Source organism: Psammomys obesus, unplaced genomic scaffold, assembly GCF_907164565.1.
Source record: "Psammomys obesus unplaced genomic scaffold, mPsaObe1.curated_primary_1811, whole genome shotgun sequence".
NCBI classification, from domain to species: Eukaryota; Metazoa; Chordata; class Mammalia; order Rodentia; family Muridae; genus Psammomys; species Psammomys obesus.
In genome coordinates this window covers 7,675,043-7,695,867 of record NW_026596039.1, presented here as the reverse complement: position 1 = coordinate 7,695,867, position 20,825 = coordinate 7,675,043, and the positions used below count along the sequence as shown (strand labels likewise).

Sequence of the window (20,825 nt, the reverse complement as noted above, 5' to 3'; positions counted from 1 at the left end):
CTATCTATCTATCTATCTATCTATCTATCTATCTATCTATCTATCTATCTATCTATCTATCGTTTTTGTTTGTTTGTTTGGAGACAGGGTTTGTGTAGCTTTGGCTATCTGGGACTTGCTTTGTAGACCAGGCTGGCCTTGAACTCACAGAAATCCATTTGACTCTGCCTCACTGAGTGCTGGGATTCCCCATCCCCCTTCGCAAGGTCTCTCTCTGTAGCCCTGGCTTTCCTGGAACTAACTATATAGATGAGGCTAACCTCGAACTCAGAGATCCTCCTATCATTGCCTCCCAAATCCTAAGATTAATAGTGCATGCCACCATGCCTGGTTTACATCTGACATTTAATTGCTGTGTACAGGGACCTGGGTGGCAATGCATGTGAGTAAACTATTATTTATAATAAAATTAAATAAGTTAATGTCTAAAATGGACAACTACTTTGAATACTAGCTGTTTTTGTTTTTTTTTTTTTTGTCAGCTTGACAGACGATAGATTCATCTGCGAAGAGGGAACCTTAACTAAGAAAGTGGCCTGTGGATTTCTTGATTGATGACCGAAATGGGTGGGCTCAGTCCATGGATGGGGCTAGTATCATCCCTGGGCAGGTGGTCATGAGTGGTATAAGAAACCAGGCTAAGCAAGCCATGGAGAGCAAGCCAGAAGAATTTCTCCATGGCCTCAGCTTCAGTTCCTTGCAGATTTCTCTCTTGACTTTTCTTCATGATAGACTGTGTAATCTACAAGCTAAAACAAACCCTTTCTTTTCCACAATACTTTTGGTCATGCTATTTTTTTTCATCCATCCATCCATCCATCCATCCATCCATCCATCCATCCATCCATTTATTTATTTGTTTTGTTTTCAAGAAAGGGTTTCTCTGTGTTGCCTTGGCTGTCCTGGAACTCACCAGGCCAACCTTGAACTCAGAGATCTGCCTTCCTCTGCCTTCTGAGTGCTGGGATTACAGGCATGCATTGCCGCCTATAATCACTTTGTTTGGCCATGGTGTTCTAACAGCACTAGAAACACTAAGAAACTGGTCATCCTCATATCTCACATATTATTATTATTGTCTTCAGCAAGTTTTTTTTTAATTTTTAATCTTTCATATTCTATCCAGAAGATTACCAAGCTCTGCTTGCTTATTTTCTTAATATGGTGGAAGTTATGACAATCTCTATCCTTCCTATTTATTTCATGAGGGATCAGAATAAGATTTACGTGTAGAGGAGGGAGCTGAAGTCAGACAACACAGCAGCTCTGATGAGGGAGGAAACATGGTATGGGTGGGGACAAAGAGTCATAGAATACATTTCAAAAGACACTCAATGGTTCTAGAGTTTCAAGTACACAAAGAAAACAGGAATCTTGGGCAGGGAGGGAGGCCAGCGAGGATAATGGAACATAGGGGATCACAGACAGCAGAGTAAGCAGGGCTGACCTATCTCTAGGGTCAGAGTAATAAGAAGGTTCAGAAGGATGGACTACAAACTTATCCCTGAATGGGACCACAAAATGGCATCACGAGTGTGTTGGGAATATAGTTTAGGGGTAGAGTACTTAATCAGCATGAACAAGAACCTGGGTTCAAGTACTATTAGAAAAGTGAGGTGAGGGTGAGGGAGGGAGGGAAGAATGGAATAGACACTAATTCAGAGTCTTGAAGGGAGGTAGGGACTTCAGCTAGAAGACAAGCAGAAGAGACAAAGGCGGCCTGGAGTTGGGAGAAATGGAAGCAAGAAGAATAGTATACTAGCGTGTGGGCAGAGGGCCAGCTGGCACACTCATACTTGCACTGCACACAAATGACAGGTGCAAGTGGGTGCTCTGGAATCTTATACAGACTTCTCCAGTGAAGAAGCTTCCTGGCAAAGTCCACTCTCCTCCCACCCTTAAGAGGGATTTCACACAGAGTGTGGGCTTCTTCCTCCTCACTGACTTTCAGTGGGAAGAAATGCAAGCCTGTTTTGCCCTTGGGTTGCTCTCCTCAACATGATAGCCTAGGAACATGGATCTGGTTTAAAAAAAAAAAAATTCACTGTAATTAAAAGCAATTTGGAGGCAGAGGTAGGTGGATCTGAGTTCGAGATCAGCCTGGTTTATAGAGCAAGTTCCAGGACAGCCAGGCTGCCAGGACTACACAGAAAAAACCTATCTGGGTTGGGGGCAGAGTTCAATTTCTTGGTCACACAGCTATATTTGAAATGTTTGACAGACTCAACAGCCGCACACATCTGGACATTTCCATTACAGCTAACGTCCTGGTTAACAATGCTCTGAACCCTTTAAGATTATTTCATCTCTTCTGATACTGCCTGGATGCTCAGCTTCTTCTGCTTCTTCCACCCCCCAACTCCTACCCTCCCCACTTTTTTTCTTTTTTGTGAGACCAGGTTTTTCTGTATAGCTTTGGCTGTCCTGGACTTTGTAGTCCAGGCTGTCCTGGAACTCAGAGATCCACCTGTCTCTGCCTCCCTGAGTACTGGAATTACAGGTATGCCCTACTGCACCCAGCTTTCCTTTCCCTCCCCTTTAAAAACACGGTTTCCCTTTACAGCCCTGGCTGGTCTGGAACTCACTATATAGACCAACTTGAACTTGCAGTGATTCTCCTGTCCTGAGTGCTAGGATTACAGACTGTAGTCATCATACTCACCTTCCCTCTGCCTCTTAAAAAAGTTTGTATCCAGCCCCAGACCTGGAGTCAGCCTGATCTTGTTTGAACACTAGGATTGGCTCTAGCATATAAGGTCTGACCTGTCTGTGGCTGTAAGGACTGTAAATGTCTGGCTCAATTGTGGCTGTCTGGGGTAAGGTGTCTAGACCACCTAGGATTGTAGGGATGGGGGGTCTAGACCGTCTGTGACTGAGTTGCTCAGCTCTGATCATGTGAATACACTTCTTGACACCAAGCCAGCACTCAGGCTCACACTTTCTGTTCTGTTTTGTTCTATCTATTGAGGGATGATATAATTAAGGGCAAGACGTTTCTTTTTCTGGCTTCTGAAATGGGAAGGCCTTTTTACTACTCTGGAGAAGGACTCCATTAGCCAGACTCCTGGATCTCTGCTTCCCACCTCTGCACCCTGCTCTCTTCACTTTCCTTCTATGCTTTTTAGTTACCAACAAGCAATTGCCAGCTGCCTGATAGCTATGGAAGATGTCAGACTTTAAGGGGATAATTCCTTGGATAATGGGAAGCAGAGGATAACAAAGCTGGAGGTCTCTGACCCTGAGAAGTTCACTTACTCATCTGACAGAAGTGACAGAAAACAGCCTTTCATGGAGTAAAGGTTAAAAGGCCCACAATCCCCAAGACAGTGTGTGAGGGCCAGGGGCTTCCCACATCCACATTCCTGTGTTTGTTTCTGTCCTTCCTAAGAGAGCATGCTTTTTACAGAAAAATGTGCTCCCTAGGCCATCGACTTCTTCCATGCACAAGGAAACTGGCAAGAGTGGAATATGTTTAGGGGGAAAAGGCATTTAATCTTTCTCATAGAAGCATCCATGGAGAAAGGCTGCCCTACTCTCCTACCCAAGGCCCAATCTTTGGTCATTCCTTCTCCTAGACACCATGTCTCTGGTTTGAGCACTTCCAAGGGGCACAGGAAAAATAAGGATGGAGTTTTGATATCAGTTTGAAGCAACTATACATCTCAATATTCACAAAAGATAGCAAATAACTTTGTTGTAAGAATTTCTCAAGGAGGAAAAAAAGGCCTAAGGGGCTAAGAGCAGGAACAATGGAACAACTGGGAAATGTGCACACAGAGAGGCTGGTGTATAGCTTAGTGGTATAGTATGTGCTTAGCATATATAAGGCACTGGGTTTTTTCATAACCACCAAAACAAAAACAGTGCAGGTAGAGGGTCACTGAGCAAAACATTTGGATCCATCTCTTCTGTGTGTCCAACATACAACCACATTGCCAGCTTAGAAGATGCCCTTCACAGCCGGGTGTGGTGGCGCATATCTGTAATCCCAGCACTTGGGGAGGTAGAGACAGGCAAATCTTTGTGAGTTTGAGGCCAGCCTGGACTATATGGAGACAACTTGTCTCTAAAACAAAATGGAAAAAAAAAAAAAAAAAAAAAGAAGCCCTTCAACCTCTTCACACAGGCAGACCTTATAATAAGAAGCATGGGGGGCAGGACTCTACCAGATGACCAACAGAGCCAACAAATCTGGGCCCACGGGGCCCTGCAGAGACTGATACACCAACCAAGGACTATACATGGATCGGACCTAGACCTCCTGCTCTGATGTAGCCGATAGTCAGCTCAGTCTCTATGTGGGTCCTATAGTATGGGGAACAGGGGCTGTCTCAGACATGGACCCTATTGCCCATTCTTTGATCACTTCCCCCTGATGGAGAGGGGCTTGCCAGGCCACAGAGGAAGGGGAGGAAGAAGATGCAGGCAATCCTAATGAGACTTGATAGGCTAAGGTCAAATGGTAGGTGAAGAGGGCTCCTCTTTTCTGAGGAATAGGGGAGGAGACTAGAGGGAAGACGGAGGGAGGGGGGGACCAGGAGAAGATGAGATTGAGGGCTACAATTGCGATGTAAAGTGAATAAATAATAAAAAATAAATTTAAATTTAAAAATATACTGGGAAGCATGCAGGATGGTAGTAAGAACAGAGGATAGTAGGCCAAGTGTGGTGGAATATGCCTTTAATCTCAGCACTCTGGGAGGTAGAGGCAGGTGGATCTATGTATGTTCAAAACCAGCCTGTCTACAAACTTCCAGGATACCCAGGGCTACTCAAAGGAATACAGTCTCAAAAAACCAAAAATAATAATAAGCAACTCTAGCCCAGAGGATCTATACTTATGCCTCCGTCTCACCCTGAGAGACAGCATCTGGCTTTCTCTGGAGGAGGTTGAGAACTGAGCCATGTGCTCCTCTTCCTCAAGCTGAGGCCACTGAGCTGGGTAGGGCTGTTTGACAAGATCTTAGCAGGAACTACTCTCAACTCGGCTGAGGTTCCCTAAGCCAACCCCCACTCCACCCACTGCCTTCCTAGCCCATTGCTCACAGCTCCTTTTTACTATTAGGAACTCAGGAGAAAGGTCTTGTTAAGCAGCCAGGGGCCAGCCAACTCAGAAGCAGCAACATGCCCTAAAATGGTCAAAGAAAACTCTACAGGTTTGGCTGGAGCTCAGCTCCTGAAGGAAGGGGGAGAACTGGGCAGGGAGGATGAGCTTAGCTTAGCTTCCCCATTACCCGCCTCAAACCTTTTTGTACTGAAAGCTTACCATTCCATAGCACCTCCAGAGAGTGGGGGGACCGAGGAACAGCCTTGTTTTCCTTCAGCACAGGGCTGACATAGGAGGCTAAGTAAGGGACAGATGTCCAGATCTGTTCAAGAAAAGTAGGGGACAGCAATTGACAAACAAAACTTACTGTACTCTTATACACAGACACACACTGTCATCATACTCTTTCACTGAAGGTTCCTTCTGTACCACAAATGTTCCTGAGAACACCAATGAAGGGAAGGGAAGGGAAGGGAAGGGAAGGGAAGGGAAGGGAAGGGAAGGGAAGGGAAGGGAAAGGAAGGGAAAGAAAGGGAAGGAAAAAACCAGAAGCATTGAAAACTCCAGAGTCCATTCAAGTTCTCCTTAAACTCTAGTAACAGTCTGGGAACCTGTTTTTCACTGATAAGATGGCTATCGGCCAAGATGAGGGCTAAAGCAGTCAAATGCCTATACAATGCCAGGCAATGTTTAGGTATCCTGTATCTTTTCTCAGTCTTTCTATGCAGGGTGTCCTGCTGCCTAACACCTGGCTCACCTTGGCTGCATTGACGAGTCTCCAAGCGTTGAGCAGTCCAAAACCATGCTGATGGCTGTGGCTGAAGCCAGCCTCATTGGTGAGCCAGTCTGCATGATGATCCTCATACTGAAAGAACAGAGGCTGTGTTGAGTCTCCAGCATTTGCCTGACTCTCTTTTCCCTGCTCATCTGCCAACTGATCCAGTCCAGACATTCCTACCGAGGCCACTTAGGAATGGCTTCCCTCAAAAAAGCTGAGAAAAAAAAAGCCTCATGATCTCACTATCTAAATGGCTTGCTTCCTTACAGGGACCCAAAAGGACCCAAGTGACAGTGCCCTTTCAGAACTTATTTCAGGTGCATGCTTGAGCAGAAGGAGGATGAGTCTGTGCTATTGAAGTCCTCACACCCATGCTTTACATATCCCACCCTGAGACATTTGAGACATTTTGAGTCTGGAGTCTCCTGATAGCCCGATCCTGGAGTGGGGTAGGGCTGGGGGCACTTGTTAGCCAGTTGCCAACTCTCACCTGGGTGGCTGTGAAGACAATGATGTGCTGGATGTCCCGCCAGGTAAGGCAGGGCCGCACCTGCAACATGAGGGCTATCATGCCAGCTGCCAGAGGAGCTGCAGCTGAGGTCCCTGTGTGGCCTTCCGTACAACCAGTGCCCTTCTGAAGGTCCCAGTCAGTGGTCACCTGCAAAGTAAAATAAGGAGTGGGGAGGGGTCAGACACTGGAAGAGGGGAACAGGACAGTCCTCAGAACAAGTCTCTTAGGTGGCCTTTCCCCCTTCCAGAGCCGTAACTTTCTTTATGCACAGAGTGCCAGGCACAGGAGACCCTTAATCCATCCATCAATCTCTAGATGATGGAAACTGAAGAGTAACCTTGGGGGCACAGCTGTAGGAAAAGGAGATGGGGCATGTGAGAGGATGTGGGTACACCTTAAGTTTCTTGATTCTTACTCTTCTAATTTTAGTATTTCATTTCTAAATTCCCAGACCAACTCTCCATATTCCAGCTAACCAGAGAAGTAGCCAGAGCTGCCACTAGGCTCTAGCTGGAGCTGGGACAGAAACTGGTAGCGACCTAGGGAGCATGTTCCCCAAGAAGATTCTTGCAGTCTTTGCTTGAAGCCTGATGCATTTTCAGTATCTACATGGCCTATCTGCCATGCACTACTGGCCAATTGGAGAAGCTGCTTTCCTGCTCTGGCTGGTGTCTTAGGTGGGTTTCTGTGAGTCCCTCTCTCCTACTCACGTCTCTCAGATGAGACACGAAAACTGGGAAAAGACAGTATCTGTTTGGCATCAAGTTCTTTTCATGTCCCATCAACAAAAGTGCATCAGAAAGTTTAGCTGAACAAGTCCAGCTAAACCTGCTCCCCCACACAAAGCCAGTACAGGCTAGTACTTTTTTTTCCTTTCAACTTTTCTTCTGGGTCAGATACCAGGGTGCCAACTTCCGCCAAGAGTTACTGTTCTCCACTGTAATCTCCCCCCACCCCAACCCCAATCCCAAGCTACTACAGCAGCTGCCAAGAAATGAAAATTTCACCCAGACACTGTGAACTCACAAAGGAAAGGGGAAAACACTCCAAGCTGTAGTCTCAATGAAAAAGGAAGTTTGATTGGTGCCAGAGAGCAGATTAATTTTTTTTTTCCTGTTAAGGCAACAGCTCACAGTGATAGTCTAGAGTACAGATGTGAAGTCTGTGAACTTGCCCATAATGACAAGAACATCACACAGAACTATGACAACCTAGGGAAGCTCCCTGGGCAAGAAGCCAGACGGTGGGAAGGCTATTCCCTTGGCCCTTATCCTCAGAGACACAGCTTTATCCAGCCACCTAGTCACACAACAGGAGGTTGCCAAGGCAAGGGCATTCCAAAGATGGGAACTTGGCTCAATAAACTCACTTTTCAAATCTGGACAAATTATTGTTCAAATGGAAGGTGGCGCTGAGGGTGAGAAACTGAATTGAGGGAGGGACAAAGCTAGACTGTGATGATCACCAATGATGATCACCAATGAAGAGCACCAATGATGATCCTGCTAGAGAGCTTTCTTAGGTCTCTTTCAGGGGCCAGGGCGAGTGGGTCCTAGATATCTGCCATTTGGTAAAGAGAAGAACAAGTTCCTGCTCTTTCTAACACAGGCTAGTAGCACCCTAGGCTGCCTGCAAGCTTCTTGCTTTTTAATTTAGTCTGCTTCCTTCTCTTTCCTCCCTGGGGTGGGTGTCAACCGGCACAGAGCCTTGGAACATTGTGTTGACCAGAAGTCATTTGCTGGCATAATAAACTTTTCATTTTAAAAAATGAATTTGACCCTGTGTGAAGATGAAGCTGCTTAATTCTCAATGGCCTCAGAGACCTCCCAACTGACCACTGGCAAAAGCTGACAAGCATCTGGCTCCTGCCCAGCTCTGGCCCTTGACACTGTTAGTAGCTTCAGGGACATACAGAGTGCTCTGGAACTGTGGTCCAGAGTCCTGATTTACGCAGGCTGTGCTGGAGCCCAGCAGAGGTCCCTGAGTCTTTCAAGAGTCATGTGGGCTACAGAAGCTCTCCATTCCCCTGTTGCATTCACAGGCTTTAATCAGAGCTCTAGCAAAGGACAGGGTCAGGCTGACATAAGCCAGTTCCATCTTCCTGTCCTATGCATCCCCGAGACAAGCACTGCCTTTATCCTGAAGGCAAACATGGCAGTCAGCATTTATAAAAGGACTGAATACCACATAGAAAGTAGTAAAAGCCCAAATTCTACCATAGGGATTCTACCACCCAGTTCAAAGTTTAAGATTAAAACCACCAATGCAAAAGGATCAGGAATTCAAGCTCATCCTCAGCTACACAGTGAATTCAAGGCCAGTCTAGGTTATATGAGACCCCTTTTTGTTTTGTTTTTGGAGACAGGGTTTCTCTGTACAGCCTTGGCTGTCCTGGACTCGTTTTGTAGACCAGGCTGGCCCAAAACTCACAGAGATCCACCTGTCTCTGCCTCCCTGAGTGCTGGGATTACATGTCTGTGCCCCCTCACCTGGCTGAGACCTATCTTAAAAAACGGGGTGAAAAAAATATTTTATAGGTGTGTCACACTGATAATCTCAACATGTGGGAGGCCAAGGCAGGAAGATGGCTCATAAATTCAAGCCCACTCTTAACCATATTTTGAGTTCCAAGCCAGCCTAGGCTATGGAGTGAACCTTTGTCTTAAACCTTCCACCCAACACATGAGAAGGGCCCCAGAAGCGCTCACAATGCTTCGAAGCATCTTGTCTCCACCACTGAAAGTGACTGCCAGCATGGAGGCACACTCTTCTGCATAAAAAGGCATCCGTCCCTCCTCATCCACAGCTCCTGGCACAAAGAAGCAAGACAGGAGCTTACATGAGAATTGGATCCCAGAGCTAGTACCTGATAGCAGAGTTGCCTTCATCATGAAGGGATGGGCTTCTTCTCAAAGAGTGACCACAGCCCTCATCTGCATGTGGGCAGGAAGCCTCAAATGGCAGAATGAATTTTTGCTTACACCACTCTTCCCAGGGGCATCAAACAAAATCAAGGGTCTACCATCTCTGTAGCCACTGGTTTTCAATATTTACTAAGATCTACTGTAAGTCATATTAGGCATGAAAGCCATGTGGAAAAGGCATCCTGGAAGGGGTAAGGAGGAGGCAGAAGGCAGTGGTAAGGGGGTAAGGGCAGTCCCCTGTGATCTAAGGATTCACTTCAAGGATGATATCAAGGAGCCTACAGTCAGGTAGGAAGTCAAGTAAGCAAATAATAATAAAAAATGGAATGACAAACTCTATGATTGGGAGTGCAAGCCAAGAGTCCTTAACTCAGGTTAAATGGTAGCCAGAGACAGCTTCAAGCCAGTGGCCATGGAAAGAGATCAAAGTGGAGGTCAAACCAGTCATAAGAGTAGTGGTGACAGGTGGGCAGTTTCTGGAGAATGGGTAAATATGTCCCAGAGAGGCCCTGAGAGCTTGCAAGAGCTGGGGTAGTACTATCTGATCCTCAAGAGATGATTATGGTCACACATTTAGATCAATAGAATGAAGTGAGATAGAAATACACCCACTGACTGCATTCCCACAAAGTCTCTAGACCACTACCTATAGTGACAGTGTAGATGGAGTTGGCATAGCCATCATAGTTGCAGTTGTCATTGTGCTGGCCCCCGTTACCACTGGCAACCACAAAGATACTTCCAAAGCCCTGGCGACCAGCCATCACTCCATGTTGTAAGGCAGCCTGAAGAACAAAAATGTCAGGCTATTAGTCAAGGAGCTAATAGAAAAACCTGCACCTACCGAATCAGTCACTTTTCTCTAGGAAAAAAAAAAAAAAAAAAAAAAAGAAAAGGGCATTGGGCAAGAAAAGATTTAGACACAGACATAAAGTGCGGACAAAGCTAAAAATGAACAGTGTTTGGCCTAGAGAGATGGCTTAGTAGTTAAGAGCAGTGGAACTTTTCTGGAGAACCCAGGTTCAGTTCCCAGCACCCACATGGCAGGTCACAAATCTCTGTAACCTCAGTCCCAGGAGATCCGGCATCCTCACAGAGATATACATGTAGGCAAAACACCAAGGCACATAATAAACAAACAAATAAATGAATTCTAAAAAACAAACAAACAAAAAAACAACTGTTAATTCTGCTAAGCAGTGTTTATTCTGCTTATCAGATGACAGAGCAAAATGAGGAATAGAAACCCATAATGAGATCCAAGTGAAACAAGGTAGAAGTTATTCCATTCCTTTCCATGAGCACCAGTGTCCCACAAGCCCTCATCCCCTGTGAGGAAAACAATCTTTCTTGATAGGTGGATGGCATAGCTGTGCTAAATGGGTACACTGGACACTACCATGAAGGTGGAATGGGAAGAGGGTTTGACTCATGGATCTTCTAAAGCTGAAGAAAGAGGGTCTCAAAGGTTTCCCAGTCCTCATGCACCTCAGTTACCTTTCCAAGCTGATGAGGACCATCCACTGTCTTCCCATCATCATCTGGGCCCCAGCTGTTGAGATATGCAAAGGAAAGGGTGAAACCGAGTTTGAGCTACCCAACTAGGGTCTCCTTGTCTTACCAAGCCACTTTCTGCCTGCAGCTTTTTCTCTTCTCCCAGTGGAACCCCATGATTAAAAGATATGTGGTGTCAAGGGTCCTTTTTCTTCCAAAGTGGAACATGGAAGTGTATGCTAAGGCTTTTCTCTGTGGAAATGTCCCCATTTAGGATAACTTTATCCTGCCTATACTTCCTCAGGTCCCAGGGAAGCAGATGATACATAGTCAAACAGGGACATGGTCAACCTGCGATATACAGATCTACTACTAAGTTTGATGAGAGATGTTCAGTTTGTGTAAGTTTTTGGAATTTTTTTTATCAATTAAATTTTATCCACGTGTTTTGCCCACATATATGTACAAATACAACATGTATGGAATGCCAAGGAGGCCAGGTGTCAGATTCCCTCAAACTGGAGTGACAGAGGATTATGAGCCACCATGTGGTTACTGGGAACTGAAACCAGGTTCCCTGTAAGAGTATCAAGTACTCTCAGCCAGCAAGCCATGTCTCTCACTCCAAGTTTTTGTTGTTGTTATCATCAAGACAAGGGTCTCTGTGTAGCCTGGCTGTCCTAAAACTCACTCTGTAGACCAGACTGGTCTTGAATTCAGAGAACCACCTGCCTCTGTCTTCTGAATGATGGGATTAAAAGTGTGTGCTCTCATGCCTGGCAAGTTCTTGGTTCTTAAGCTGAAATGCCTGTGAAATGCCTCAGCAGGTAAAGGTGCTTGCTATGCAAACCTAGTGACTGCATTTGATCCCTAGGGACCATGTAAAGGTAGAAGGAGAAACTGACTACAGAAGGTTGCCCTCTGACCATGGCACCAGCACACCTCCCCCTCCCCACTAACAATAAATTAAACTTAAAAAGAATTTAAGAAAGGTAATTGTTAGGGAAAAATAGGCTTTATCATCAATGATGGGGCCACCCACCCTAAACTCCTCTTATCAAGCCCCTAGACCCATAGCCTGAAGCTCCATGTGCATTTTTGCAGGGCACTTTCTCCTATGAGCCTCGTGAGTTTATGTAACAAATGCAGGTATGATGGGGCACTCTATGCGGCAATCTGATCACTAGAGTGCCAGGCATTTAAGACAGAGCACCCAGGGGCTGGGGATCTAGATAAATGAGGAAGAATGACTCTATTATCCGAGTCAAACCGGGGATCCCCGTTAGGCTAGAGGCAGTGTTTTGCTATGCTTTTGTTCAAAGATCTATCCCAGGGACACAAGTCTCTCATCCTCTTACCTGCAGCTGTAGATGTCATTGATCTGATAGTGCTTGTTGAATGCCACAGCCTCCATACTGTCTGTGAGTGGTCCATCCAGCACCCGGATACCTAGGCATTGAAGTTATACCAGCTCCTCACTGATACTGGTTCCAAAAGAAACTAGAAATAGTGCATATTCCCCAAGTAGGATGCCAGGTGGTAGGATGGTATGTGTAGAAGACTTACATTTCTCTGTAAGTTCTTTTGCACTTTCATGTGTACACATTTTGTAGCTACATGTGTGGGGGTGTGAGTGCATTAGTGTGCATAGGCACGAATATGTATGTGGAGGTAACAGGTCTATCTCATGTATCATTCTTCAGAATTGTTTCTTTTGGCTCAGGGCTTAGGGACATTGGGACCCAGGGCTTGGCAATTAAGCTAGGCTGGCTAGCCAGAGAGCCCCAGGAATTCATCTTCCCAGGGATGGGATTACAAAAGCACTCAATCATTTGTAGCTTATTACATGGGTGCTAGGATATGAACTCAGCTCTTCATGCTTCCATGGCAAGCACTTTATGGAACTACACATCAAACCTCTCTTTTGTACTTTGGAATTTCATACCATATACAAGTACTACTAGTGGAAAAGCGTTTTTTTAAAATTTATTATTACTATTTTGGTTTTTTTAAGACAGGTTTTCTCTGTGTAGTCCTGGCTATCTATAACTCATTTTAGAGACCAGGCTGACCTTGAACTTAGAAATCCGCCAGTCTCTGCTTCCTGAGTGCTGGGATTAAAGGTGTCCAACACCTTTTTAAGACAGCATCTTAGCCAGCATAGGCTTACCTTAAATTTACTACACAGCAGAGGATGATCTTGAACCCCTAATCCTTTTGCCTCTACTTCCCAAATTCTGGAATTATGGACAGGCAGATATGTACCACCATGCCTCGCTTTCAGGTGTCTTTTACTATCATGCTTGAACTCAGATCTAATGACCCTGAGAGGTGGGAAGCACTGGACTAGAATATAGGTAATTCAAGATTTCCCCTTTTAACTTGGCACCTAGCTTGGTACTTGACACAATAAAGGAATTAAATGAATAACACTCATTGCCTTTGCTACCCACAGTGATGTCGAAGTTCTTCCTCTAAAATGGAGTGAGTCACAGTGTAGTGATAAGGTAAAAACATGAGAACTTGCAATGTGCTGAGGCCCCCTGCTGGAGACCGCAAGGGTTACAGTCAGCCTCTGTGGCTGTAGGTTCTCAGGCGTTCATTCATCAGGATTTAGGGGGAGTGCTCATCTTTTCCCTTTCACCCACAAGACTGAGAGATGAAAGAATGTAGAACTATCTCCAGCTGGAGACTAGAGTCTCTTAAGAGAGTAGGGAGCATGGGACTGGAGAGGTAGGACTATGAGAGTAGCCTCCTTAGATGTGGAGTCATGGAAGGCAAACTAATGACAAGGCACTTCATAAAATAGGAAAACACTAGCAGAGCATAGTCAAGTCAAAGGAGTTGTTACAGTCATGTTCGTCACTGATGAGCACAGACATGATCAAAGACAGGAAGGAGACTTGAGCAGGTGCAGCCTGGGACGTCTAGGCCACAATATGAGCATTTTCATGTTTGCCTGTTTTTTTTGTTTTGGTTTTTTGAGACAGTGTTTCTCTGTGTAGCTTTGGCTGTCCCGGACTCACTTTGTAGACCAGGCTAGCCTCTGCCTCTGGAGTGCTGGGATTAAAGGTGTGCACCACCATGCCCAGCTTACCTGTTTTATACCTAAAATAAATACTGTTGCTAAAAAGCCCTTATGAAATAAAATGGTCCTGAAAAGTCAGTGAGTTAATTAACCCATCATGCTCTTACTCCTTACTCTAGGCTTTAGAAATTGAGGGAAGGAAAAATAAATTTCAGAATGGAGAAAAGGGTAGAGAATGACCACTGTGTGCTTCCCAAGGATAGGGGAAGCACGATTACCTGCTATTCGGCTCCCATAGGCCACGCCCACTGCACAGAAGCTGTTGTTGGGCACAGCTGCAATTTCTCCTGCACACCGGGTCCCATGGTGGTTACCATTCTCCGCATCAGGGTGGGGCATAGGATCTGGGTCATTAGAGTTGAGGTCATAGCTACCCTCTGGGCTCTGAAATATTGAGGGGCCAACAAGTGGTCACTTACTGGTTAGAAGGGTTCAGGTCCTAAACATCAGGGAAAACAAGGAACTGGGAGTTTCCACTTCTAAGTCTATTGCCTTGAGCAAACAAAGGTTATGAGATATGAGCCAAAGACATTGGAGAAAATCTGAGAAGGGCCAAGGGTTTTAAAGCAAACTTTTCTCTTGTGTGGTGTATGACTGTGCCCACTGCTTGGGGGGAAACCCATGATAAAAGAGATCTCAGACTTTCTAAAGACCACACCTCAGCCCCAAGTTTTCAGAACCTCTGAAGAGAAAGTAAGTAGTTGCCTATAAGGCTACTCCCTGCTCCCTAGGAAAGGAGTAGCAACAACAGGAAGCAGGAAGTATTGCCTGGAATTGCTCTTGCTATAGACTAAAGTCAACTTCTGGGCCTAACTGCCAGTCTAAAAAACTAATGGAGAAGGGAGAGTAGATCAACACTAACCCCACCCAGGCTCTTTGTCTTGGCTCAGTGCCTTCTAGGAAAGGGAACAAAAGGGAAGTAACACCAAAGAGAAGGAGCAACATGGCAGCAAGGGGGCATTCCAAGCCACTCACATAGTTGGGTGCAATGTCCTGGATGGTGTGCTCCACTCCATCGTCCACCACCACCACCGTCACCCCTCGCCCAGTTACATTTCGCTCCCACACACCTGTCACATTGATGTCTCTGCCTGGGCTCCGCCGATTATTCTGTAGACAGAGAAATCCAGCCACACACACAGCTCAGCCTAGAGACAAGTTAAAGCTACCCTTTCCCTTGGCTTCTTCCAAAGAGCCAAACAGAGGCTACAGACCAACAGGTTAGTGGGGAACAGAGCCCAGAAGGGCACATTAGAATCCTGCCCCTCCATTCCTTGGCCTCCAAGAAAGTTTGGCATTACTTGTGGGCAACTCAGTGTGAAATGGTGGCTAGGGCTAAGTGGTAATTATTATGCAACAAGGTTAGCAGTTAGCCTATACGTAACAGGGTCTACCATGTGTATGACATTTCTCTAAATGCTTCCCATACACACTCATTTACTTTAATGGTAACTCTATGAAGTATGTACTGCTACAATCTCCATTTATAGGCGGGGCACAGAGAGGTATATGCTAGAAACTAGAAGGGTCTGGTAGACTAGCTGCAGTGAGTGCATCCAGCCTCAGCACCGCATTGCTCTTCACAGCAGAGAGGGAGGATTTGGGCTAAGAGCAATCTACATTCCACAGGGCAGTGGGAGAAAGCCTCCATCAAAAGGTACTAGGGCAGACCCTGTCTATCTGAGCTGCACTTACCAGGTGCCACTGTTGAGGGTACTTGGGGTCATTGAAGTGGATGCTGCGCTTGGCCCGCTTCAGCAGCCTCTGCTCAGAGTGCCAGCGCACAGCTTCATGCCTGGCTAACACAGTCTCTGCCTGCTGTCGCATGGCCTCCACCTCCACAGCTTGCCTGTGCCCAGCTGGCTGGACAAAGAGGTAGTGCCCTTGGAGCTCTCCAATGCGCCCAGCGTTCACCAGCCCTGCGGCCTGGGCCACGGCATCTGCCTGTTGCGTCAGACTCTCTTCCATCCTCTCACCTTCTAGGCTGTCCAGATGTACGGCCCAGCTTAGACCCCCTGCACCCAATGAGTAGAGCCCACCTGCCTCTGACAGGCCCATGACCCAGGGAACCAGAAAGAAGAGTCCAGTTAATTCCAGACAGAGGCAGGTGGGCAGGCCCAGGGGGGCATCCAAGTGTGGGACTTTCTGCCTCCCTTTCGGCATCAGAACAGCAGGCTGCAGACAAAGGGAAAGGACATCAGCAAAGAAAGCCAGCAACTGCAGAAATCTGAGAGCGTAACTATGGTCTGTCAGTGTGTTCCCCTTGGAAAGCTCACACCACTTCTTTCAAATGATTAGTCATTTGCTACCCATATTCTCTCTCCCTCTCCTACCAATTACATTTGCCTCTAGTTAAAATGTTAGCCCCCAGATGGAATATGAGCCAGGGCTAACCCCAGTTGATGACCTCCCATGACACAATGGACCATCCCTGATGACCCAATAGCCTGGTATCATCCAGGTGCTCATGGGCTTTAGGCTGCTCACTCAGGTATTCAAAGTACATGTCACTCCCCACAACTTGACAGGATCAGGACCCAGGACCCCACCTCCCTCTTTTTTTTCTTTTTTGACAGATCTCACTATGCAGTGCTGGTAGTCCTAGAACTCACTACGTACTGCTGGCCTCAAACTCACAGAGATCCACCTGCCTCTGCCTGGGATTACAGGCATGAACCACCACACCTGGCTCCACCGCCCTCTTATTTAGTGACAACTTAAGCCCTTTCTCTAGCTGATTTCTGCCTCCCAGGGTGCAGCCCCATTCCCACCTGAACTCTCTGTGAAGTTTAGGTCCTGGTCTGGGTAACCACACCACACTCATTTTGTGAAACCGGAGGGAAGTGTCACCTTCACTGTGAGCAGTGTCGACTGGGAACACAGCTGCAGACCTGTGGGCACCAAGAAGAGGGGGAAAAAAAAGTGTCCCACCAAAGCCAGCAAAGCTGAAGCTACAGTGAAGGCTAGGACTGACCAGTGACCAGTGTTAAATACCATTTCCAGGGACCAAAACCAGGTCATAACCTGGAAGAGATCCACATCAATACAAAATCTAGACACCACATTTCTTGACCTATCATGTCGTTCTCTTTTTATTTGCTTATCTAAAGGCCTAGAAGGACTTAAATGTTAGCATTTTCCATTACCAGAAAACTGGCAACCCAGCCCCTAGAGGCAGCCCAGGCAGGGAAATTAGGTAGAAAGCCAGATAATGACAATAAAACTTAACAGCCATAAATGGGTCTGAGTAGTAACTGGGAGAGAGGAAATGAGTGGCAAGAAAAGAGCTGTCCCTGTCTCACCAAGTTGGCTTTTCCATGAGGGTACAGGCTTAGCCTGTCTTCACCCACCCAAAGGAAAACTGTCAAATTAGAACTAGCAAGCAACTGTGGGGGTGGGGACAAGGCACATATGGGTGCATGAGCTCCTTTAAAAGCCACCACTGTCTACTGAGCCCACCCTGGAGCAGTCTTAGTACCCAGACATACACTCAGTTGGTGCCAACTTAAAACATTCTAGGAAAGACTGTTTCACCAAAAAGTCCTTGGAAAAAAAGGGAACTTCCACCACTCCTCTCCTGAAAATTTCAATTAATGTAGCTTTCCCCCTTTCTCCTTGGTTTTTATTCAGGATGATTCCCCCCCCCTTTTTTTTTGAGACAAGGCTTTTCTGTGTATCCCTGGCTGCCCTGGAACTCACTCTGTAGACCAAGCTAGCCTGGGACTCTATAAATGTGCCTGCCTCTGCTTCCCAAGTGCTGGGATTGAAGGTGTGTGCCAGTTCCAGCTTACACAAGATTTCTTTATATAATAAAGGTTGGTTGAGAACTCATGATCCTCTTGCTTCTATCCCTTTACTGCTGTTACAGCAGTAAAGGCCATTATGTCCTTAAGTTCCAGTACATGTTTCCTCTTACATTCCTCCCTGCTCCTGAGTTGCTTTGATTGTCCTACGATACCCAGATGTCCTCCCTAGTCTGCATATAATTAAATCCAGAATCTGGTTGATAGCAGTCATCCACCCAGGCAGGTTCCTGCAGTCTCTGTAGGTTCCACCAGAGATTTCTGGAAGAGAAACCGAGCTTTTTCTGCAGCCCAGGGTATAGCAGCACTTATTCTCAGGTTTCCAGGCAAGAAATCTTAAGCACTTTCTGATAGTAGACTCCCATCTCCCTCAACAGCTAGGCCTTTAAAACGGCATTTAGTGGTCAAGGTAGAAGGGCATCTCTCCCGTTCAAGATTCTGCTCTTAAGCCACTGTCCTACAAGCCCATCCATCCGCTCACGGGAACCAGGCCCTGTACAAAGCGCCCCACCCCGCCCCCCGCGGCCTTGGCTGTCCTGTGCAATGTGCCCCTCTCTCATTGGGACCTATGCTGCCCGGAACCTAAGAACCGGAGGCCCCGTCCCGCTGGGATCGCCCACGCCAAGACCCAAGGTGCCCTCAAGCGCAGCGCCTCCTCCGCAGATGCCGACCGCCCCCAGGCCAGGGCCACCCGGATTTCCGAGGTACAGTCCCCTACACAACTCACCCACAGCCTCCTCCACCACTGCCGCCACCGTCGTCTCCACCTCCGCCGCCTCCCTGCGGAAACCCTTGGCTTCCCCGGAGCCGGAGGAGCCACTGACAGCAACCTCACTTCCGCCCGGCGCCGCAGCCAATCAGCGGCCGGGCCTGCGGCCTAGCGGGCTGAGCACCGGGCGCTCGGCCGACGCCCGCCTATGGCTTCGGCCACAGGCCCGTGCGGGCTGTAGGGGGCTTCGGCGCCCGGAGTCCTCGTGTTCTCCGCCACAGGACGCCCCCCACCCCCGCCAGAGGACCCTCGTTCTTCATGGCGTCCTCTGAAAGGACAGTGTCGGTTCCGACCCCCAAATACCCCCCGTGGCTCTTCTCCCTCAGACTGCCGTGGCCTTGACTCTCCCCCGTCAACTCCGCGGAGAGGCTCCCGGTCGCCATCTCCCTGGCCCGCGTTCCCTCAGGCTCCGCTGTGTCGGAGGGGCTCTCCGGCGATGGCCACATTGCCCGGGCGCTGCCCGCGCCTGCCGCCAGAGGGCGCCGTCGGCGGCGGCGCGCACCCCGCGGGGCCGCTCCTCCCGCCGCCCCGGCCTCGCCCCCCTCCCTGCGCTCGCGCCGCCGGAAGTGGGAGGTGCCGCGCGCGGGCCGGCGCTCGACCCCTCCCCCAGGCCTGGCCGCCCCCTCCCCCCTCTCCGCCCGCTCAGGTGCGTCCCTTCCCTCCCCCCGCCTTTGCTCCCCGGGGGCGCGGCGCGGGAGGTGTGTGCGGGGCGGCGCGCGGGCCGGGGCGGCGGGACTAGGGGGCGCGGCGGGGGGCGGGGAGGGGGCGGCGGGCACGGGGGCGGGAGCCCGGCCTGGGAGTGGGACGGGGGCTGGCGGCCGGTGACGACCTGGGGGAGAGGGTGGAGGTGGCACTGGCCAGTGCTAGCGATCGGGATGCGGCAGCCGCCTGTGTGAGTGGCGCTGACCACCTGGAGCTGCTTCCCCCCCATTGTCCCCTTCTGCGTCGCCGCCTGGCTGGTGGCCGCCAGCGGGTTGCGGGATTCCCTTGAGCATACTGGACTCTCCAGCCAGATGTGCGACCCCCACCCCTCTGGCTTTGGGCTCCAGCCGCGGCGTTTCACGTATGACCCTTGCCCTAAGGTTTTCGTTTACCGGACAACGGTGACCCAGACCTTGTTCCCTGTTGGAGGCAATGATTCCCGACCCTATTGGAGGCAGAATGTTTGCATCCGAGATGCAATAATGGCGTTTCAGGGCCCATTTTAACCCGGGAGCTTTTTATGATGAGAGGAAACTGAGGCACTGGGCTGTGACTGTTGGTTCAGCCTGACTCGTTATCTGTCTTACACTTTTCTGGGTTTAGAGGTATTCCTGTGATGCTGTCAAAATAAAAGCAGGAATGTGAGCTAATCGTACCTCACCACCTAGTTTTTCTTCTCACCGTAGAAGGCTGGGTTTATTCTGCAGCAAAAAGGATGCTCTTAAAAATAAAATTAAAAAAAAAAAAAAGCGTTTTCCTAGGTTCCCTTACTTGAGTTATCAGCATCTCCTTTTTCTCCTGGAGTAACCAAGTAGTAACCTGTTTTGTCATAATGGTAACTCGCTTGTGGGCCCTTGGCAGATAACAGACTATTCCCATCTGTTCTAAAGGGATACCGACAGGGGGGAAGACACCCCGTGGAGATGGTCCAGTATGGAATGACTTGTTCTTGGAAAAACCTCACAGAAAACCTTTCACTTAAATTAATAGAGAATGCTTTGATTGCAACAGCCAAAAAGTGATTTTTTTTTTTTTTAAAACATAGTATTGATTCTGGGCCAAAAAGGTCATCCTTTAAAAATGGTAGTAGACAAGGTAGGTATATGGAGCATTCAGGAAAATTCTTACCAGATTATCATCAATTTTAAATGCCCGCATTTCTGACAAGAGAGAAAGTAAAAGCTTTGTGAAGACTCCTCTATATTTCTGTACATATGACAGCTCCCGCGGGTTGGTGCTGGCTGGGACTTAGGGCTCCAAGTGGCTTTTTTATTGCCCTCTTGCAATTACTGTTTCTTAGGTGTTTTCTCCAGAGCCTAAGTTCTTGGTGTTGGGAGGAACTGAGACAGTGGGTATTATGCAGAGGAAAGTGTTGGGCTTTGTAACGTGTGTCCTGTCGTTTGTTTCTGAATGTCCAGAGTCGCAGATGGCGGCCTCTGAGGTAGCTGGCCTTGGGGCCAGTGCCCCCAGTCCTTCGGAACCCTCTGCTTTGTGTGCTTCTAAGACAGAGGAAGTTCTTCCAGATGGCCTAAGGTAACGTGCAGACTCTTGAGGAGAAAGTTTATTTGGGTAAGGGGCTTTTTAGATGAGCTTCTGAAAGTCTTTCCTCTTTGGGGCCCTAATGATACTTCTGCAGATTGTTTTTTTCCCCTCCTGTAGATGATGATGATGATGATGATGATGATGATGATGATGATGATGATGATGAT

General features: G+C 47.9%; 3 protein-coding genes across 7 annotated transcripts in view; 2 read left to right on the top strand and 1 right to left on the bottom strand.

Annotated features, from left to right (window-relative positions):
- Pcsk7 (proprotein convertase subtilisin/kexin type 7) overlaps nucleotides 1-18,442 on the bottom strand; it is a 23,466-nt gene extending 5,024 nt beyond the window's left edge. The window contains exons 1-12 of the mRNA XM_055621759.1: nucleotides 18,373-18,442; nucleotides 16,614-16,733; nucleotides 15,538-16,017; nucleotides 14,818-14,952; nucleotides 14,061-14,226; nucleotides 12,113-12,203; nucleotides 10,758-10,812; nucleotides 9,907-10,045; nucleotides 9,045-9,145; nucleotides 6,316-6,483; nucleotides 5,805-5,912; nucleotides 5,267-5,369 (exon numbers count right to left, since the gene is read on the bottom strand). Coding sequence (XP_055477734.1) covers nucleotides 5,267-5,369; nucleotides 5,805-5,912; nucleotides 6,316-6,483; nucleotides 9,045-9,145; nucleotides 9,907-10,045; nucleotides 10,758-10,812; nucleotides 12,113-12,203; nucleotides 14,061-14,226; nucleotides 14,818-14,952; nucleotides 15,538-16,005 — 1,534 coding nt within the window. The 5' untranslated portion in view covers nucleotides 16,006-16,017; nucleotides 16,614-16,733; nucleotides 18,373-18,442. The remainder of the gene's footprint in view (nucleotides 1-5,266; nucleotides 5,370-5,804; nucleotides 5,913-6,315; nucleotides 6,484-9,044; nucleotides 9,146-9,906; nucleotides 10,046-10,757; nucleotides 10,813-12,112; nucleotides 12,204-14,060; nucleotides 14,227-14,817; nucleotides 14,953-15,537; nucleotides 16,018-16,613; nucleotides 16,734-18,372) is intronic.
- Nucleotides 18,189-19,622, top strand: LOC129687582 (proline-rich protein 2-like). Its single transcript, XM_055622044.1, is given in 4 exon segments — nucleotides 18,189-18,349; nucleotides 18,579-18,594; nucleotides 18,596-19,060; nucleotides 19,464-19,622. Coding segments are annotated over 4 exon segments (801 nt in total).
- Nucleotides 19,007-20,825, top strand: part of Rnf214 (ring finger protein 214) — a 45,381-nt gene continuing 43,562 nt past the window's right edge. For 2 of the 5 annotated variants that reach the window (XM_055621764.1, XM_055621760.1), the window contains exons 1-2: nucleotides 19,007-19,060; nucleotides 20,535-20,649. In XM_055621764.1, the coding sequence (XP_055477739.1) occupies nucleotides 20,543-20,649 (107 nt within the window). In that variant the 5' untranslated portion in view covers nucleotides 19,007-19,060; nucleotides 20,535-20,542. Of the gene's footprint in view, nucleotides 19,061-19,094; nucleotides 19,113-19,245; nucleotides 19,307-19,372; nucleotides 19,478-20,534; nucleotides 20,650-20,825 lie in introns of those variants that run through there. The other 3 variants (XM_055621762.1, XM_055621761.1, XM_055621763.1) reach the window with 3 other exon arrangements.